At 39.3% G+C, this 22,389-nt stretch overlaps 1 protein-coding gene across 15 annotated transcripts in view; it reads left to right on the forward strand.

The window, feature by feature from the left end:
- The window catches only part of Ucp4A (Uncoupling protein 4A), a 206,368-nt gene that overhangs the window by 120,305 nt on the left and 63,674 nt on the right, over nt 1–22,389 (forward strand). For 10 of the 15 annotated variants that reach the window (XM_053791655.2, XM_053791654.2, XM_053791656.2 and 7 more), the window contains 2 exons: nt 13,769–13,861; nt 17,253–17,345. The exons of 1 other annotated variant lie outside the window; for it this stretch is intronic. In XM_053791655.2, coding sequence (XP_053647630.1) covers nt 13,769–13,861; nt 17,253–17,345 — 186 coding nt within the window. The remainder of the gene's footprint in view (nt 1–13,768; nt 13,862–17,252; nt 17,346–22,389) is intronic. 4 more of the 15 variants (XM_053791662.2, XM_053791664.2, XM_070096547.1 and 1 more) reach the window with 2 other exon arrangements.

A 22,389-nucleotide genomic window follows, 5' to 3' on the forward strand; every position in this document is an offset into this window, starting at 1 on the left:
ACTAGAAAGTGATCTGATATATCTGTGGCCCCTCTGTAAACATGTACATCCTGAAGTCTACTCAACACACTTTTATCTACCAATACATAATCCAACAAACTACTGTCATTTCGCCCTACATCATATCTTGTATACTTATTTATCCTCTTTTTCTTAAAATATGTATTACCTATAACTAAACCCCTTTCTATACAAAGTTCAATCAAAGGGCTCCCATTATCATTTACACCTGGCACCCCAAACTTACCTACCACACCCTCTCTAAAAGTTTCATGGCTTAGCGCTTCTTTTTGATTATAATAATAATAATCTAAAAGTTTCTCCTACTTTAGCATTCAGGTCCCCTACCACAATTACTCTCTCACTTGGTTCAAAGGCTCCTATACATTCACTTAACATCTCCCAAAATCTCTCTCTCTCCTCTGCATTCCTCTCTTCTCCAGGTGCATACACGCTTATTATGACCCACTTCTCGCATCCAAACTTTACTTTAATCCACATAATTCTTGAATTTACTCATTCATATTCTCTTTTCTCCTTCCATAACTGATCATTTAACATTACTGCTACCCCTTCCTTTGCTCTAACTCTCTCAGATACTCCAGATTTAATCCCATTTATTTCCCCCCACTGAAACTCCCCTACCCCCTTCAGCTTTGTTTTGCTTAGGGCCAGGACATCCAACTTCTTTTCATTCATAACATCAGCAATCATCTGTTTCTTGTCATTCGCACTACATCCACGCACATTTAAGCATCCCAGTTTTATAAAGTTTTTCTTCTTCTCTTTTTTAGTAAATGTCTACAGGAGAAGGGGTTACTAGCCCATTGCTCCCGGCATTTTAGTCGCCTCATACGACACGCATGGCTTACGGAGGAAAGATTCTTTTCCACTTCCCCATGGACAATAGAAGAAATAAAGAAGAACAAGAGCTATTTAGAAAAAGGAGAAAAACCTAGATGTATGTATATATATATATATATATATATGCATGTGCGTGTCTGTGAAGTGTGACCAAAGTGTAAGTAGGAGTAGCAAGATATCCCTGTTATCTAGCGTGTTTATGAGACAGAAAAAGAAACCATAAATGCAATAAAAACTTCCCTACCTTTATCTAAATACTGTTCACATATATGCTTCAATGTAAACACTTGATCTACACATCCCCTACCCACTCTGAAACCTCCTTGCTCATCCACAATCCTACATTTTGTCTTACCTCTTAATTCTTTCAATTATAACCCTACCATACACTTTTCCTGGTATACTCAATAAACTTATTCCTCTATAATTTTTACAATCTCTTTTGTCCCCTTTCCCTTTATATAAAGGGCCTATACATGCTCTCTGCCAATCCCTAGGTACCTTCCCCTCTTTCATACATTTATTAAACAAAAGTACCAACCACTCCAACACTATATCCCCCCCCTGCTTTTAACATTTCTGTCATGATCCCATCACTTCCAGCTGCTTTACCCCCTTTCATTCTACGTAATGCCTCGCGTTCCTCCCCCACACTTACATTCTGCTCTTCTTCACTCCTAGAAGATGGTATACCTCCCTGGCCAGTGCATGAAATTACCACCTCCCTTTCTTCCTCAACATTTAAAAGTTCCTCAAAATATTCTGGCCATCTACCTAATACCTCCATCTCCCCATCTACTAACTCCCCTACTCTGTTTTTAACTGACAAATCCATACTTTCCCTAGGCTTTCTTAACTTGTTTAACTCCAAAATTTTTTCTTATTTTCATTAAAATTTCTTGACAGTGCCTCTCCCACTCTATCATCTGCTCTCCTTTTGCACTCTCTCACCACTCTCTTCACCTTTCTTTTACTCTCCATATACTCTGCTTTTCTTATAACACTTCTGCTTTGTAAAAACCTCTCATAAGCTACCTTTTTCTCTTTTATCACACCCTTTACTTCATCATTCCACCAATCACTCCTCTTTGCACCTGCCCCCACCCTCCTATAACCACAAACTTCTGCCCCACATTCTAATACTGCATTTTTAAAACTATTCCAACCCTCTTCAACCCCCCCACTACTCATCTTTGCACTAGCCCACCTTTCTGCCAACAGTCGCTTATATCTCCCCCGAACTTCCTCCTCCCTTAGTTTATACACTTGCATCTCCCTCTTACTTGTTGTTGCCACCTTCCTCTTTTCCCATCTACCTCTTACTCTAACTGTAGGTACAACTAAATAATGATCCGATATATCAGTTGCCCCTCTATAAACATGTACATCCTGGAGCCTACCCATCAACCTTTTATCCACCAATACATAATCTAACAAACTACTTTCATTACGTGCTACATCATACGTTGTATATTTATTTATCCTCTTTTTCATAAAATATGTATTACTTATTACCAAATCTCTTTCTACACATAGCTCAATTAAAGGCTCCCCATTTACATTTACCCCTGGCACCCCAAATTTACCTACTTCACCCTCCATAACATTTTTACCCACTTTAGCATTGAAATCCCCAACCACCATTACTCTCACACTTAATTCAAAACTCCCCACGCATTCACTCAACATTTCCCAAAATCTCTCTCTCTCCTCTACACTTCTTTCTTCTCCAGGTGTATGTATACACGCTTACTATAACCCACTTCTCACATCCAATCTTTATTTTACTCCACATAATCCTTGAATTAATACATTTATAGTCCCTCATTTCCTGCCATAGTATATCCTTCAACATTATTGCTACTCCTTCTTTAGCTCTAACTTTATTTGAAACCCCTGACCTAATCCCATTTATTCCTCTCCATTGAAACTCTCCCACCCCCTTCAGCTTTGTTTCACTTAAAGCCAGGACATCCAGCTTCTTCTCATTCATAACATCCACAATCATCTGTTTCTTATCATTTGCACAACATCCACGCACATTCAGACTTCCCACTTTGACAATTTTCTTCTTCTTATTCTTTTTAGTAATCTTTACAGGAAAAGGGGTTACTAGCCCATTGTTCCCGACATTTTAGTTGACTTTTACAACACGCATGGCTTACGGAGGAAAGATTCTTATTCCACTTCCCCATGGATATAAAAGGAAAAGTAATAAGACCAAGAACTATTAAGATAAAATCAAAGAAAACTCAGATGTGTGTATAAATAAACGTATACATGTATGTGAAGTGTGACCTAAGTGTAAGTAGAAGTAGCAAGACATACCTGTAATCTTGCATATTTATGAGACAGACAAAACACACCAGCAATCCTACCATCATGTAAAACAATTACAGGCTTTTGTTTTACATTCACTTGGCAGGACGGTAGTACTTACCTGGGTGGATGCTGTCTACCAACCTACTATTATTATTATTTTGCCTCGGTGGGAGACGGCCAACTTGTTGAAAAAAAAAAAATGTCATATTAGAGGAATTGTGATAAATAAGCCGTAGAGTTGATGTTAGTGTCATATTGAAGGACTGTCTTCTCCTATCTCTAAATAAACTCTGCCACCGCCACAATTCTTAATATATGTAATAACATAATTTAACCCTTTCAGGGTCGCCAGGCCCTCTCCGAGACTTGTTCTCAGGGTCGCCAAATTTTCAAAGAAGAAGAAAAATTTTCTTATGAAAAGATAGAGAATCTTTTCCCGATCATAATGACACCAAAAGTATGAAATTTGATGGAAAACTTACGGAATTATGCTCTCGCGAAGTTAGCGGTCTCGACGATGTTTACGCATTGGCGATTTTGCCCACTTTGAGCCCTATTTTCGGCCAGTTCCAGTGTACTACTTGACAAAAATCATGACTATTTTGCTAGAACTCCATTTGTGGTTTGTGGTTATAGGAGGGTGGGGGCAGGAGGAAAGAGGAGTGATTGGTGGAATGATAAAGTAAAGGGTGTGATAAATGAAAAAGGTAGCTTATGAGAGGTTTTTACAAAGCAGAAGTGTTATAAGAAGAGCGGAGTATATGGAGAGTAAAAGAAAGGTAAAGAGAGTGGTGAGAGAGTGCAAAAGGAGAGCAGATGATAGAGTGGGAGAGGCACTGTCAAGAAATTTTAATGAAAATAAGAAAAAAAATTTGGAGTGAGTTAAACAAGTTAAGAAAGCCTAGGGAAAGTATGGATTTGTCAGTTAAAAACAGAGTAGGGGAGTTAGTAGATGGGGAGATGGAGGTATTAGGTAGATGGCGAGAATATTTTGAGGAACTTTTAAATGTTAAGGAAGAAAGAGAGGCAGTAATTTCATGCACTGGTCAGGGAGGTATACCATCTTTTAGGAGTGAAGAAGAGCAGAATGTAAGTGTGGGGGAGGTACGTGAGGCATTACGTAAAATGAAAGGGGGTAAAGCAGCTGGAACTGATGGGATCATGACAGAAATGTTAAAAGCAGGGGGGGGGATATAGTGTTGGAGTGGTTGGTACTTTTGTATAATAAATGTATGAAAGAGGGGAAGGTACCTAGGGTTTTGGCGGAGAGCATGTATAGTCCCTTTATATAAAGGGAAAGGGGACAAAAGAGACTGTAAAAATTATAGAGGAATAAGTTTACTGAGTATACCAGGAAAAGTGTACGGTAGGGTTATAATTGAAAGAATTAGAGGTAAGACAGAATGTAGGATTGCGGATGAGCAAGGAGGTTTCAGAATGGGTAGGGGATGTGTAGATCAAGTGTTTACATTGAAGCATATATGTGAACAGTATTTAGATAAAGGTAGGGAAGTTTTTATTGCATTTATGGATTTAGAAAAGGCATATGATAGAGTGGATAGAGGAGCAATGTGGCAGATGTTGCAAGTACATGTATATGGAATAGGTGGTAAGTTATTAAATGCTGTAAAGAGTTTTTATGAGGATAGTGAGGCTCAGGTTAGGGTGTGTAGAAGAGAGGGAGACTACTTCCCAGTAAAAGTAGGTCTTAGACAGGGATGTGTAATGTCACCATGGTTGTTTAATATATTTATAGATGGGATTGTAAAGGAAGTAAATGCTAGGGTGTTAGGGAGAGAGGTGGGATTAAATTTTGGGGAATCAAATTCAAAATGGGAATTGACACAGTTACTTTTTGCTGATGATACTGTGCTTATGGGAGATTCTAAAGAAAAATTGCTAAGGTTAGTGGATGAGTTTGGGAATGTGTGTAAAGGTAGAAAGTTGAAAGTGAACATAGAAAAGAGTAAGGTGATGAGGGTATCAAATGATTTAGATAAAGAAAAATTGGATATCAAATATGGGAGGAGGAGTATGGAAGAAGTGAATGTTTTCAGATACTTGGGAGTTGACGTGTCGGCGGATGGATTTATGAAGGACGAAGTTAATCATAGAATTGATGAGGGAAAAAAGGCGAGTGGTGCGTTGAGGTATATGTGGAGTCAAAAAAACGTTATCTATGGAGGCAAAGTAGGGAGTGTATGAAAGTATAGTAGTACCAACACTCTTATATGGGTGTGAAGCTTGGGTGGTAAATGCAGCAGTGAGGAGAGGGTTGGAGGCAGTGGAGATGTCCTGTTTAAGGGCAATGTGTGGTGTAAATATTATGCAGAAAATTCGGAGTGTGGAAATTAGGAAAAGGTGTGGAGTTAATAAAAGTATTAGTCAGAGGGCAGAAGAGGGGTTGTTGAGGTGGTTTGGTCATTTAGAGAGAATGGATCAAAGTAGAATGACATGGAAAGCATATAAATCTACAGGGGAAGGAAGGAGGGGTAGGGGTCGTCCTCGAAAGGGTTGGAGAGAGGGGGTAAAGGAGGTTTTGTGGGCAAGGGGCTTGGACTTCCTGCAAGCGTGCGTGAGCGTGTTAGATAGGAGTGAATGGAGACGAATGTTACTTGGGACCTGACAATCTGTTTGAGTAATATTTAGTGAAGGGATTCAGGGAAACCAGTTGTTTTCATATAGTCGGACTTTAGTCCTGGAAATGGGAAGTACAATGCCTGCCCTTTAAAGGAGGGGTTTGGGATATTGGCAGTTTGGAGGGATGTGTTGTGTATCTTTATATGTGTATGCTTCTAAACTGTTGTATTCTGAGCACCTCTGCAAAAACAGTGATAATGTGTGAGTGTGGTGAAAGTGTTGAATGATGAAAGTATTTTCTTTTTGGGGATTGTCTTTCTTTTTTGGGTCATCCTGCTTCGGTGGGAGACGGCCGACTTGTTAAAAAAAAAAAAAAAAAAAAAAAAAGAGTACAAGAAGCCACCCATTTACCGATTTCAATTAATCAGTACAGTGGTCAGAATTTAGCAATTTTGCCAATTTCACACACATTTCAAAAGATGCCATTTTCCAAATAGGGTCCAGAATAAACAAGACATTCTTGGCCCTAAAATAACATTTCCTCTGTTCATTAGTCATGTCCCCATGCCCCTCTTACATTCTTTTGCTTTCCACTTTGAATTTTTATTCTCACAAAAAATAGAAGATTTACTGTTATGCAGGCTACTGCATTAGTGTAGAAATTGTATAAATAATATCGGCGCACTTGTGAAAGAATATTAGACTCACCAGTTGACGTGTATTGGACGCTTAGCATGATTTGTTTACTTTTGAACTTTGGTAAAAATCGAACATTTCTGCTACTTTGAGCTCAGTTTCAAGGTACTTTTCATTGTAAAACCATTCAGAATCATCTCAATTTCTGTAATATGTCTTCCATTCTATAAAATAAGACCAGGAAAACTAGAATACAACAATAAATACTATACGAAAATACAGTGCAAAGTCGCTGTTTTAATCCAAAAACACGGTCAAAGTTTTTTTTTTCCTCATTACGCTCTGTGTGCTGCAGGATTGTTTTTATACTGCGCACACTGACCACATAGACCCATTCTTTCATATGTAGGCCTACCAGCTTTCTCTCACTAGATTTGAGGGCGCTAGAATTTAGGTGTACTAGTACGTCAAAAACCCTGGTGCGTAACCCGTACTAGTATGGTTGAAACGCTGAAAGGGTTAAATATGATTGGGTGGTTGGGAATTCGTGAATGTTCGAAGCCTGCGAAAGTGGAAAATGTGAATGTTGAGGGAGACCTGTATTCAGTATTCTAAAAAATGTTTCTTAATGTATTGAAAAAATTGGAATATACATCTAAGCTCGTGTCAAAATTTCGTATAAAATTAATAATAAAATTCTGATTTGAGAGCCACATGACTAATACTATTAGACTTGATATACACTCAAAGACCATTGATCTGAATTTGTTAGGGCCAAGAGTTGTTGGAAGCCACAAAAGTTTCATATTAAAAAAAAAATTTAAATTTAAAAGTACTGCATTTTCCTTTTCTCCACCAAGGTAGGGTGAGTCATTGAGGAAATTCCCACATATCAACAGGTGTAAAACTACATTTCCTAAAAGTCATATCACTGTAATAAGTTATTTGTTTTAAATATAGAACCCAAAGCCTTGTGCTACTTCTGGGCACTTGTTAACAAAGCTTAGGCAGCATTTGGAATGACTGCAACATTGGAGGCTGGTGGAAGCACAGTACGCCATGGTTCATGCCAGTGTCCACCACTGTATAGTGTTTAAGCCAAAAATGTTTAGAAAAACTACAGATTCTGATTAGGCACAGCCAGAGATTGATTTTGGAAAAAATTGCTACATTATTTGGCACTTGTAAATTCACATCATTGTTGTTCAACTGTATATTATTGTAGATATAAGAGACTATTACTTTTGTGGTTAATTAATTTTAAGACTAACACTTTACAAGAAGATTTAAACTTTGTTGATGTTAGACATTAAATGCTGAGTATTATATAGTACCATTCCATTATATGGCACTTGTCTATTATATATCACTCATTTGCTTTCCCAAATATTTTACTGTATGAAATTTATTAGTGTTTTATACTCGAAGAATTTTTACTGTAACTGTTTTTTTGGAGTAGGAGGATTGGGGGGAAGGAAGGGCTCAAATATATTATGGATACCATTAGTGTTGCAATATGAAAGGAACTTAAATTATGCTTAAATTATACTGTACACCAACAGCTCTCACATTACAGATAGAAACTGTATCATCTAACTTTTATCTCAATTTTGTGAGTTAGTTGTGAATTGTTCCAACCATAGTATTGTGACTTTTATTTTTCACTACAATATATGAATGACCTATACAGTGGAACCTCAAATTTTGAACGTATAGCTTATCGAACTCTTCACCTATCGGCCGCTTTTTTCGAACCAACTTTGTCCCTGTTATCGAACTCGCCCCTTCTTTTGGACCACTGGGTATCAGACCTGTCCACCAGCCCACTCTGTTCGCGTCCCCACGCAGGCGCCGTGAGCCAGTCTGGCTTTGTTGATGCTTGAGTGAACACTAACCTGCGGTCTCATTCAAACATTTTACAATTAATTAATTGTGTTTAGTGCTTGTGGGACTATGAAATAAGTTACCATGGGCCCCAAAAAACTTGCTAGTTGTATCTCTGTGGTAAAGAAAGCGAGAAACACCATAAATGTGAAGAAGGAAATAATACAGAAGTATGAGAGTGGTGTGAGACTTGCTGAGCTTGCCAGGATGTACGGGAAAAACGAGTTGACCATCGCTTGTATCCTGGCAGAGAAAGAACAAATCAAGGAAGCTGATGTTGTGAAAGGTGTTGATCTTTCTTTCAACACACCGGCCGTATCCCATCGAGGCGGGGTGGCCCAAAAGGAAAAATGAAAGTTTCTCCTTTTACATTTAGCAATATATACAGGAGAAGAGGTTACTAGCCCCTTGCTCCCGGCATTTTAGTCGCCTCTTACAACACGCATGGCTTACGGAGGAAGAATTCTGTTCCACTTCCCCATGGAGGTAAGAGGAAATAAACAAGAACAAGAACTAGAAAGAAAATAGAAGAAAACCCAGAGGGGTGTGTATATATATGTTTGTACATGTATGTGTAGTGTGACCTAAGTGTAAGTAGAAGTAGCAAGGTGTACCTGAAATCTTGCATGTGTATGAGACAGAATAAAAAGACACCAGCAATCCTACCAACATGTAAAATAATTACAGGCTTCCGTTTTACACTCATTTGGCAGGACAGTAGTACCTCCCTGGGCAGTTGCTGTCTATCAACTTACTACCTAGAAAAAGTGTTGATATGCTAACCAAAAAAAGACCACAGACAATCGATCAGGTTGAAAAGTTATTGCTGGTGTGGATCAAGGATAAAGAGATGGCAGGTGATAGTGTTTCAGAGACAATTATTTGTGAAAAGGCAAGGAAGTTGCATGCCGATTCAAAGATTAAGGAGGTTTGCGCCAAGTGGAATGACGTCCAAATGTTTGTGGAGAAGTACCACCCTGAGCAAGCTGAAACAAGCCATCTTTGCAACAAGTTCAGTGACAGAACCATGTCCCATTTTAGGGAAATCTTAGAGGCACCAGAAAGAGGACTGTGGACAGCTATTTTGTGAGACGGGGTCCAGTGACTCTCAAGCTGGTCCTAGTGGCATTAAAAGACAGAGAAGGGAAGTAACCCCAGAGAGGGCTTTGATACCTTAAGTCCTTATGGAGGGGGATACCCCTTCCAAACACTAACCCCAACTCCCTCCCTCCCCCTCCCTATCTTCCAGATGCCATCACCAGTCTTCAATAAAGGTAAGTAAAAATGTTATTTTATATGTTTATTTAAATTTATTAATAATTGTACACTATATTTGTTGTGTATGTAAAACTGTAATGTAATACTATATAAAAAATATATTTTTTGTGAATATTTTTGGGTTTCTGGAACGGATTAATTGTATTTCCATTATTTCTTATGGGAAATGTTGCTTTGCCTTTCAAACTTTTTGAATTTAGAACTAGCTCCTGGAATGGATTAAGTTCGAAATTTGAGGTTCCACTGTACTAATGTTATCAGTTTAGAGCAGGTTGCTAACCATTCAATGTTAAATGTTCATCTCTACATAACCATGCAGAGAGAACTGTTAAACATTGAATAATAATCTTCCTAACTTAAAGCTGCTTTGTGGTTTGAGATGTGAAATGTGCAGCCTCAAAAATTAACTGTTTCTAAGTATGAAAGTAATTATTCTAAGCACAAAATGAATTGTTTCTAAGCCCAATGGACAATGAAGCTGTCAGCTTTAGAGAATACACAACTTTAAAAAAAAGAGAAGAGTAAAATTATGGAAATTTTATATAAAGACTTTATCATAAAAAATGAAGAACATAGGGTAAAAAATCTAGTCTGATAGCAGCAAAAATATTAAATAGAGAATGAGTGATGCTTAGTGTAAACAATGTTAATGTTGCAAGAGTGATGACAACAAAACTCAGAGATAAATAAAACCAGCAAGTTTTATTTTATAACTCTTAAATATCTGTTCAAGGGTGACTTAGAGGCAATGAATAACTAAATATTGTGCATTGTTCATAGCATTGTGTTTGTGCATGTGAGCAGTGTGTGAACAACAATGTCTTGCATGTGAGCAGTGTGTGAACAACAATGTCTTGCATGTGAGCAGTGTGTAAGCATGAGTATCATGCATGTGAGCAGTGTGTAAGCATGAGTATCATGCATGTGAGGAAGTGTGTCATGTATGTGAGCCATGTGTGAGCATGAGTGTTATATAATGCATGTGAGCAGTGTGTGAGCAAGAGGATCAAATATGTGAGCAGCGTGTAAGTGTCGTGTAATATGAGTATTGTGTTAGCAAGTGTATTATTGGAGAAGATGGTGAATAAGAGACCTTCTCAAAGACAGTAGGCTCTGAAGAATGAAAAGTAATACTGGTTAGAGAATTTAGAAATGTTGAGCTCAAATTGAATACAGCAGAGTCTAGGAGAGACAGGAGGAGGTAAAAGCCATAAGTGAAATTGAGAGAAATCCAAAATACTACTTCTCATATGTAAAATCCAGGTCTAAAACATCTAATATTGGGCCTTTGAGTAGAGTATATGGGACACACATCGACAACAACAAGGGAAAAGGTGAAATACTTAAGTCCCTGTACAATTTAGTGTTCAGTGAGTCATTAATCAGCATAAAGATTGACAACCCAAACGAGTTCCTCATGAATGAGACATAAAATGCTGCAGACATCTTCCTAATCACTGATATAACTCTAACCCCACTTGACTTCCAAGAAGCCATTGATTGCATGTCCAAGCACTCTGCCCCAGACTCAGACTCTGAGAACTCACTATTCATCAGGAACTGCAAGAAACCCTTATCACATACCTTAAGTGTTCTATGGAGAGGTCTAGACACTGGAATTGACCTGCAGTCATTAAAAACCACAGATAGTGCCCCATTCCACAAAGGTGGTAGTAAAGCAATGTCAAAAAACTACAGACCATTAGACCTAGCATCCCACATTATCAAGATATTTGAAAGGGTTTTAAAAAGCAAGGTTACCAATCACATGGAATTGCAGCAGTTGCACAACCCACGTCAACATTGGTTCAGAATTGGTCACTTCTGCCTTTCACTGGACCATTACAGCATGTTCTTGGATGCTCCTGAAGACAGACAAAATGCAAATGTGGTTTACACTGACTTAGCTAAAAGACATTAATATTAAAATATGACCATGGGGTAATTGTACACAGAATGCCTGCAAAGGGAGTACTGAGAAGGTGGCCAGATGGATATTTATCTTCCTGACAAACAGAACCCAGAGAGTAATAGTAAGTGGAGAGAAATCAGGGGCTGCTACAGTGAAAAGTTCTGGGAAACAGTGCTCACCTCACTTTCTTCCTCATTCTCATTTCTGACATAGACAGGGACATCAATCATAGCACACTAGAATCTGTACGAAGGTGGCACCCATAAAATACACACCAAGCCTCCAGGCTGACAAACAAAATCTTTTAGTGGGCCACTGACAACAATATGATATTCAATGTGGGCAAATTTCATTTGTTATGCCATGGAAGAATAAGGGAAATAAAAACAAGATCAGTGTACAAGACAAGCTCAGACTGCTCAATAGAATGTAAGTTGAATGTGAAAGACCTGGAAGTGATAATGTTAATCCACTGATGGTGTTCTTCAGGTTACTCATTCTCTCTAGGCTGTGTACTAATGGCCCCCTTCAAGGCAGGTGAAATTCCTGAGCTGGAAAATGTACAGAGAACCTTTATAGCTCTCATATAAATTTACTCAGTCAAGCACCTAAATTGCTAGGAGCATTTGAAGTCCCTAGAACTGTACTCCTTAGAATGTAGGCAAGACAAAGATGCACCATAAATTACACCTGGATGATACTAGAGGGATTGGCCTCAAATCTGCACACTGAAATTACTACTTATGAAAACAGGCTTGGCAGATGGTGCAGGATACCTCCTGTGAAAAGCAGGGGAACATTGTGTACACTGAGAAAGACCTTAATAAGTGTTAAGGGACCTCAACTTGACATCCTACCTTTATGCTTAAGGGGAATTACCAATGAACCCTTAGCTGTCTTCAATAGGGAACTTGACAGATTTCTCAAAACAGTCCCCCATCAGCTGAGTTGTGGTGCATATGTTGAGCTATGGGTGGTGGGCACTAACACCTTGATCAATTGGGCCAACAACCAAGAGGCCTGGTCTGAGACTTGAGTCGCAGGGGCAGTGACCTCGGGAAACAACTCGAGGTAAACTCCACATAATACATGTGAGCAGTGTGTGAGCAAGTTTGTCATTCATGTTATTAGTGTGTGAGTAAGTTTATCTTGCATGTTAGCAGTGTGTGAGCAAGATGGCCTTGCATGTGAGCAGTGTGTGAGCAAATTTGTCATGCATGTGTATGAGCAAGATTTCCATGCATGTGAGTAGTGTGTGAGCAAGTTTGTCATGCATGTTATCAGTGCTCAGTAAGCAGCAGAGGATAGGATTGTGGAAGCAGTTTGTTATGAAGATAGAAAGAATTTAACCAAAGGTTTTGTAACATTTCACACAGACTCCTACATACCAGGTCTGTGATGTTGGCTGAGATATTGTTAAGGATAGCTACAGTACATCTCTACTTATAGGTATTATTCCCCAGTGCTACTCTGACTACAGTGCACCTCTGTGTTCTAGGTTCTCATGAGGCTGCAGAGAATGCCGAGTACTGTGTTGTGAGATTAGGTGTTGATGAATCTTGCTAACTTTTTTTTTTACTTAACATTATTGTCCTTACCCTTTAAATGATGTGCCATGCTGCTAACAAAGGGCTCTTAATTGAAGGAATTAGAGCAACCCTGCCCTTCTGTGGATCTAATCTAATTACCCCTTTTACTTAGGTGCTGTACAACTCCTTTGGGTTTAGCACTTCACTGTGAATATAATGAAACTGTGTTATAACAATTCTTTTTTCTGGTTGAGTGCCTCCCTGTGTAAAGGAAGTGGAAAATAGTGTAAAGGTAATGGTGAAAGAAATCATTATTCAATTTGTTTCAATGATGGAGGCCTAAAGATAAAGTTTTGCCCCCAAATCTTATTTCATGAAGCTGATTTACAATCTTGATTGAATATTTCTAGTTGACATAGCTGAGTTGTGGCTCATGAATCACGTGTAACTGGTTTGCTCATTAGGTGCAGCTCATTCAGACAATATCTGGAACAGGAAATGTACCTGATATTGTCCTGCGAGCCACAGTGAAAGAGGTAATAAGCAACAAGCAACTCATGAGCCATGATGGGCCATGTATCTTATGGAGCTTCATGTAGAGTTTGTTGCACCTGCTCTGCATCATTTATTTGGGAATTAATGCTTTTAGCCTGATATTAGTACAATTTTTCACTTGTGAAAGCAATTGAGAGAAAGCATTTTGTGAGGTGCCTTAGTCTAAGCTGTGAGTGAATGTAGATGTGGACTAGTGTTGTTGTTGCAGTGCGTGCTCAGGCCTGATAGGAGCCACCATGGGCACTCCAGTGGATGTAGTCAAGACCAGGGTTATGAACCAGCCCACTGACGACCGGGCCAGGTGGGTGTAACTAGGCATCCACAACCTAAAGTGAGCCTTTGCAGCATACTCTTGCATTAGGCTGAAGTCTCCTTACAGGTGTAACAAAAAGCTAGGTGGTAGATTGATCAGCTGAGTCAGTGTCTTAATGTTGGAAAAGTAGCTTTGTGACATGAGAGACATCATCATTATTATGGATGTCATTGTAATCACAGATGATTTTCTTATGGCCTGAGGAAACCTAAATAAATACATATTTAAAATGTGAAATTTATGGGGATATAAGTGTCTGCACTCTGAAGGATGGGTGTTAATGTTGTAGTTTTATAACTGTAGTGTAAGTGCTCCTCTGGCAAGACAGTGATGGAGTGAATGATGTTGAAAGTTTTTCTTTTTCGGGCCACCCTGCCTTGGTGGGAGAAGGCTGATGTGTTAATAAAAAAAAAATAATGTTAACCATGTCACCATGGTTGTTTAATATATTTATAGATGGGGTTGTAAGAGAAGTGAATGCTAGGGTGTTAGGGAGAGGTGTGGGATTGAAAGATAAAGAATCTAACACAAAGTGGGAGTTGTCACAACCAGTTTTTGCTTTTGGGAGATTTTGAAGGGAAGTTGCAAAGATTGGTGGACAAATTTGGGAGGGTATGTAAAAGAAGGAAATTGAAAGTGAACACTGAAAGAGCAAGGTGATGAGGGTAATAAAAATTTTAGGTAATGAAAGATTGGATATCAGATTGGAGAGAGGGAGTATGGAAGAAGTGAATGTGTTTATATATTTGAGAGTGGACTTGTTAGCAGATGAGTCTATGAAAAGCAAGGTGAATCATAGCATTGACGAGGTAAAAAGGCAAGTGGTTCAGTTTGAAGTCTGTGGAGAGTGTTATCCATGGAAGAGCAAAAGGGAAAATGTATGAGAGTATAGTGATACTAGTGCTCTAATATTAGTGTGAAGCATGGGTGGTGATTGTTGCAAGGAGAAGACTGGACCTATGCTATTTATGCCTGGGGATCCACTATAGCAGATTACCTTAGGCCATTAATACAAAACAGTAGCAGTACAAATGATCACCCAGTCTACTGCTAGACAACACACTCCTCCACTCTTCAAAGATCTAAAATTCACTCATACTATTGTGCATACTAGATATTCAGGACAGTAAATTCTAAAATCAATCCTTCTCTGAAACAACTTCTTGATAGTCACAACAGAACTTATATACAGAATACTGGACACAGAAATCTCTGTGATAGTCCCCACATCCATCTTAAACTTTATAAAAACTCAGTGTGCATAAAAAGACCAAAAATTGGGATATCTCTACATGAAAACTACAGAGATGAATGACTTTGAGAATGACTGACTTCGAGAGTGTATAAATCTGTAGTGGAGAGAAGGCAGGATAGGGGTTGGCCTAGGAAAGGTTGGAGGGAGGGAGTAAAGGAGGTTTTGTGTGAGAGGGGCTTGGATTTCCAGCAAGCATGCATGAACGTGCCAATGGTTTTTAGGACTTGACGTGCTGTTGGAGTGTGAACAGGGTAACATTTATGAAGGGATTCAGGGGAACTGACAAGCCGGACTTGAGTCCTGGAGGTGGGAAGTACAGCACTTCCACTCTGAAGGAGGTGGTGTTAATGTTGCAGTTTTATAACTGTAGTGTAAGTGCACCTCTGGCAAGACTGATGGAGTGAATGATGAAAGTTTTTCATTTTTGGGCCACCCTGCCTTGGTGGTAGACTGCCGATATGTTGATAATCATCTCTGAAGTGTATTGTCTCTCTCCCATTACTTTTTACTTTCTTTTAACACTATTTTTGCTGCTGCTGCTTTGTTTACTGTAATTACCAGCTTTTACTGCCTAATTTTTGTGAAAGGTATAAAAAAAAAAATTAGTTTAAAGTATGTTTCGCCCATTGTTACCAGCGAATAACATGTGAGGGCGGTGTATGGCCACTACTGCACTTTTTGGGGATTCAAGTTTTGACCAAAAAGTGTTATCTCATTTTTCAGGATTTATATTTTTGGTAGGAAAGAAACAGATAATTAAAATCGTAATATTTATCTAGCATTTTCTGTTGTTTAGACACAGGATTAATGAAGTCTAGCCTTACTGTACTGATATGGTTTTGCTCAGCTTGCATATGTTGTGCACCACAACATTACTGCATCTTGGAGTATGTATATCCTTCTCAAACAGAATTTTTCACTTTTTGTATTTAGTGCATTGGAAAACTCCTTAACTTATCTTCACCAGATGATAAATCCTGAAATTTGCTTTAAGGATACATTACTCAAATAGCCCGCACACAAGAGAAGCTTACAATGATACTGTGCGACTTTGTAAATGGTCCAAGTCGAACTGAAGCATCGTCGTAAGCTTCTCTCTCGTGTGTTGGTTATCTGTGTATTGTTCCAGTCATGGTATTGTGCCTCTTTGTTCTTTGTTAAGGATGTTACTTTTGTGGAAAGAGCACACCATCTACCTTAATATTCCAGAGTACTTGCATCCCCAGACTGTGATTTCCTTATTAACCAAGAACCCCCTAATGTCGATAATTAGTAAACCTTATTTAAATGTGTGTTTTCACACTAGCTAAATCTACCTCAAACAACCACAAAATGCAGATAAGAAAATTTATATTCTTTACCAGACATAAAGAGCATTTTCAACATCACCCACAATTAAAATTTCATTTTCTCAGTCATTCTCCAAAGGTTGGTACTGTTCTGTAGTCTTATCTGTTAGAAGTACAAGAGGTACCAAAAAGCTCATGCCTTTGTAATGAATGAATATTATTCATCAACTAAGGGAAGTGAAGTTTCCTAGATTTATAAATCAGAATACAGTGAATGTTATCTAGGCTTGACCTGGGGCACTGATGACTCTGGGGACATCATCATCAATATTATAATATTCATCAGAGGAAGAAACAATAAATTCCCCTCATTCTACATAAAGATCTTCAGTGGAGTAACTATGAAACCTGAAATTCATTTCCTATAGCTTGAGAGCCTATGTTTATATGTTGCTAGGAGTATCAGGTTAATACCCTGCCTCGGTGGGAGACGGCCGACTTGTTGGAAAAAAAAAAAAACTGTGTATTAAATATGTATCTATGAAACATTTCTCGTGCCATAAAACAGGTTATTGTGATCACAAGTTCATTTTAGAGTAAAAATATACTCAGCTTGATCTCTCAGTACCACCTAGTTTCTTTATGCAAATAGGAGACTTGACTGGAATTCCAACAATGAAGGCATCAGTTAAAAATATTGAATAAGGAAAAGTATTTATCCTTGTTAATTTATTGGTGATGTATGCAGTGTTGGGAGTCCAAGGAGTCAGCAGAGAGACCTGGAATGTGTACTACCATCAGGAAGTATATTGTATTAGTATTATTCATCTTGCAGCGCATGCTCAGGCTTGGTATCGGCCGTTATGGGCTGCCCTGCTGACGTAGTAAAGGCCAGAATAATGAATCAACCAACAGATAGCAAGAGCAGGTAAGTTTAACATTGCAGGGTTAAAGTGCTGCCTGCACTTTAATTGTAAGTCTGGGTTTTGTTCGATATAATGTCTAACACTGATATATTAGCATTTATTCTAAAGAACTATTTCCTTCAGCACACATCTATTAACTAACCTTTGTACCAAAACAGTTTTAGCTTTGTGTCAAATTCTTGCAGGTTCTTACCATATTCTTCCAGTATTTAATTTTTATATTAAGAATTTAAAGTCTTTAAATTCTTTGATTTGAAACTCATTTTGGATATACAGTGGACCCCTGCTTTACGATCAGCTCCCAATGCGACAAATTATGTAAGTGTATTTATGTAAGTGCGTTTGTACGTGTATGTTTGGGGGTCTGAAATGGACTAATCTAATGCACAATATTCCTTATGGGAACAAATTCGTTCAGTACTGGCGCCTGAACATACTTCTGGAATGAAATAATATCGTAAACCAGGGGTCCACTGTATTTCAAAAAGTTCTTCCAGCTTTATGAACTTCATTCTTATTACTGTACTTCAGTATCTTGCACAGTTAATAAAGTAATTCCAAGATCACACTTCCAAACAGCACAAAACAATATGTTAATGCTGCTCTCTAAACTTTATTACTTGTTACCACATTTAACCCTTAAACTATGTTGACGTGCGTAGCGCTCCGACCATTATTTTCTCCATTTGAAAGCATGTAAAATTGGACGTAGATCTATGTTTGGACAGTTTAAGGGTTAACATTGTAACTCTTTCTTTGGTTTTGTTATTACTTTCCCTTCACTTGGGGATAGCCCCTCCCCCCCTTTTTTTTTTTTGACAGTGGTGGTATTATGAAATGAGTTTTATAGTTGAGGTTGTGGTGTGTTTAATTTAGATATACTGTATAGAACAGCATTACAGAATTCTTATTTCCATAATGATTTGCAGGAGCTAAAATTTTTTGCATTGGCTTCATGTAATAAGTTACTTTAATTGCAAATCTTCATATTTGGGGAAAATAAGCCAGGGTAATCCTAATTCAGTGAAGGGTTCTCTGGTAAACAGTTACAGACAAAACATGTATTGCTATTTCTTGCCAGTACGTACATATTCAGATGTACGTAGGTGAATTGTTCAGAGAACTGACAATGTATTCAGATATCAAAAGATGTCAAATAGTCCCATAAAAAATTGCCTTACATAGTCAACACAGCATTCAATAAGAATATCCAGTTTGACTTGTTATTGATCTGAAACCTCTTCAAGGGGGGCTCTTTGATGTGGCAAAGAGGCTCTTTGTATAAGGAATTAGATCCTTTGGTCTCCTTCCTCAGACCGAACCTAATTACCCCCCAGTCCTCCCTGCCCTGTCCCATCCTCCCCATCCCTCCTTTTTTTCCCTTTAATCCCCCCTCCCAACCCTCCTTTTTCCCCATCCCGATTGTAGTCTCAGGGGTTCTCTCCGCTGGCATTATGGTTTCTAGGTAGGGAAAAGTGTGCTGGGGTTCATCTCGCTCTGTGAGGTTCCTCAGGTGTGGTGTAATTTGCTATGGAATCTGGATTATCTGGAGGTGCCTTGCTCCCTTCCCAGATTTCCGAGAAGTGGGTGGTGTGTCCTGCAAGTGACGGGCGTATCTCCAGAGGCTGCCTGTTGGTTCAAGGAGGTGGCAGCCGAAGGAGGTATGCTTTGTGGCAGGTTTCCGACTGCCCTCTCTTTTTTTGTCTGCCAAGGTGGCTCGGTAGACGTGAGGTTGCTATCCCGGAGTGCAGGTTTACCGGCGTGAAGGGTAGGGTATGGCACAGTTTCCATGCTGCATCTGCACTGCTTGCAGGCTTGAGGTCCTCTCAGATGAGAGGAGGAACTTACAGCCCATTCATGCCTTCTAGTGACTGTCCCTCCGCTGTCCCTTTTTTTTTCTTTATTTTTCTTTAAAATAATAAGAAAGAAATACCACTATCATGGAGTCTTCATTTCGTAATAACCCTCCTCCTCCCAGACCCCTTTCTGTTTCCATATCCTGTTCTGACCAGGCTTCGTTGTTGGACCATTCTCCAGACTCTTCCCATACCCCTGTACCTTCTGCTGGTGATGCTTTGTCACCTGCTCCAGGTGCTGAGGCTCTGCCCATTTCTGCTAGTGCCTCAACCTCTTGCACGCCTTTAACTATATGTCCAGCTTCCCTGAATATGGTGCGATGGTTTCCGGATTGCCCACCTACCTCAGGTTGGGCTGCCCGTGGTACTATGCCTAAACATTCCAGACCATTTGCTGATGACTGTTCTTTGATGTCTGCTCATTCTATCTAAAAACGACCTACGCGACACCCACGTCCTCTCCACAGGTGTGCAGTGGACTAAATTCTTTTCCTATAACCGACATCTTCAACTGATTATCTTACCATAGTATGTATTGGTAAAGCTCTTTTATGACACGTTGGCCAGAATATATCCTTTCATGATCTTAGAAGCGGTGTGCACATCGTTACAGTTCAGAATGCAGAACAAGCTCATGATCTTTCCCATCTTGCTTCCATTGATAACATTCCAGTCACAGTTCACAAGCATGCTACTCTCAGTTCTTGCAGTGGTACGGTGGTTTTACTGCATACCATTGTACAAAGTGATTTTCTGACTTGCAGTGATGATATTTTGGAGCAATTAGCCCTGCAGGACCTTTCAATTCTCAAAGTGGATATACAGTGGACCCCCACCTTACGATATTAATCCATTCCTGAGAGCTCATCGTAACCCGAAATTATCGTTAGCCGAATTAATTTTCCCCATAAGGAGTAATGGAAATCAAATTAATCCGTTCCTGACACCCCAAAGTATGAAAAAAAAAAAAATTTTACCACATGAAATATTAATTTTAATACACACAAACTGAAGAAGACATGCACAATTACTACTCTACTAAGAATAGAATACATGACACTTACCTTTATTGAAGATCTGGTGATGATTGATGTGATGGGAGGAGGGGAGTGTGTGAAAAGTTATTGTTTAGAAAGGGAATCCCCTTCCATTAGGACTTGAGGTAGCAAGTCCTTTTCCGGGGTTACTTCCTTTCTCCTTTTAATGCCACTAGGACCAGCTTGATAGTAACTGGACCTCTGTCGCACAACAAATCTGTCCATAGAGCTCTGTACCTCCCGTTCCTTAACCTGTATAGATGAATAATTACAGTATCAACTTATTAATATTCAAGAATTTTTTTTTTTGTGTTCACGTTCTCTCCGAATTCTGAGATTTAACAGTCTAGATTTGAGTGCACCAAATCTGCTTCTGTTAAACACTTCTTTCTTTGTATATATTTCTTCCTCAGAATCCGTAGATCACATGAATACAGATCGATCGATCAAATTTTTTTTTTTATCATTTTTATTGTGTAATCCCAATGTTGAGTTTCATTTGATGAGTTGTGCTATATCATACCTTGTAATGCATTACAGTTTCATTATAGTCAATTACGTAAGCTTCCATTCCAATATTCTCCTTATATTATAATGTTCAATTGTTGTGTACACCTACCATCCGACTTACGACCTGCTCGACTTACGACCACTCAACTTACGACCGTGTTTTTTATGCCAAATTTCTGGGAAATAAACAACTATTTGTGTTGTACACAGTGTTTTTCCTAAACCTTACAGTATAAAATACAGTACTGGAGTTTACCTGGAGAGAGTTCCGGGGGTCAACGCCCCCGCGGCCCGGTCTGTGACCAGCCCTCCTGGTCAACCAGGCTGTTACTGCTGGCTGCACGCAAACCAACGTACGAGCCACAGCCCGGCTGATCAGGAACCAACTTTAGGTGCTTGTCCAGTGCCAGCTTGAAGACTGCCAGGGGTCTGTTGGTAATCCCCCTTATGTATGCTGGGAGGCAGTTGAACAGTCTCGAGCCCCTGACACTTATTGTATGGTCTCTTAACGTGCTAGTGACACCCCTGCTTTTCATTGGGGGGGATGTTGCATCGTCTGCCAAGTCTTTTGCTTTCGTAGTGAGTGATTTTCGTGTGCAAGTTCGGTACTAGTCCCTCTAGGATTTTCCAGGTGTATATGATCATGTAACTCTCCCGCCTGCATTCAAGGGAATACAGGTTCAGGAACCTCAAGCGCTCCCAGTAATTGAGGTGTTTTATCTCCGTTAGGCGCGCCGTGAAGGTTCTCTGTACATTTTCTAGGTCAGCAATTTCACCTGCCTTGAAAGGTGCTGTTAGTGTGCAGCAATATTCCAGCCTAGATAGAACAAGTGACCTGAAGAGTGTCATCATGGGCTTGGCATCCCTTGTTTTGAAGGTTCTCATTATCCATCCTGTCATTTTTCTAGCAGATGCGATCGATACAATGTTATGGTCCTTGAAGGTGAGATCCTCCGACATGATCACTCCCAGGTCTTTGACGTTGGTGTTTCACTCTATTTTGTGGCCAGAATTTGTTTTGTACTCTGATGAAGATTTAATTTCCTCGTGTTTACCATATCTGAGTAATTGAAATTTCTCATCGTTGAACTTCATATTGTTTTCTGCAGCCCACTGAAAGATTTGGTTGATGTCCGCCTGGAGCCTTGCAGTGTCTGCAAAGGAAGACACTGTCATGCAGATTCGGGTGTCATCTGCAAAGGAAGACACGGTGCTGTGGCTGACATCCTTGTCTATGTCAGATATGAGGATGAGGAACAAGATGGGAGCGAGTACTTGCCTTGTGGAACAGAGCTTTTCACCGTGCCTGCCTCAGACTTTACTCTGTTGACTACTACTCTCTGTGTTCTGTTAGTGAGGAAACAACATAAAAAGTAAAGTAAAACATGAAATGCCAAAATAAAACAAAATAAAGTCATTACAAAAATGTTTTGTTGATATTCAGTAGTAAAGTTCGACTTATGATCATTTCGATTTACGACCAGTTTCTCGGAACCGAACTCGGTTGTAAGTCGGATGGTAGGTGTACTTTGACATTATATAGAATCAGCTCAAACCGTACACCTGCCGTCTCTAGTTTGTATTAGCTGTATGTTGGGACGACATACGTTAGCGTCGCCGAGCTCTCAGTAGTACCAGTAACC

This window comes from Cherax quadricarinatus, chromosome 54, assembly GCF_038502225.1.
Source record: "Cherax quadricarinatus isolate ZL_2023a chromosome 54, ASM3850222v1, whole genome shotgun sequence".
NCBI lineage: Eukaryota > Metazoa > Arthropoda > Malacostraca > Decapoda > Parastacidae > Cherax > Cherax quadricarinatus.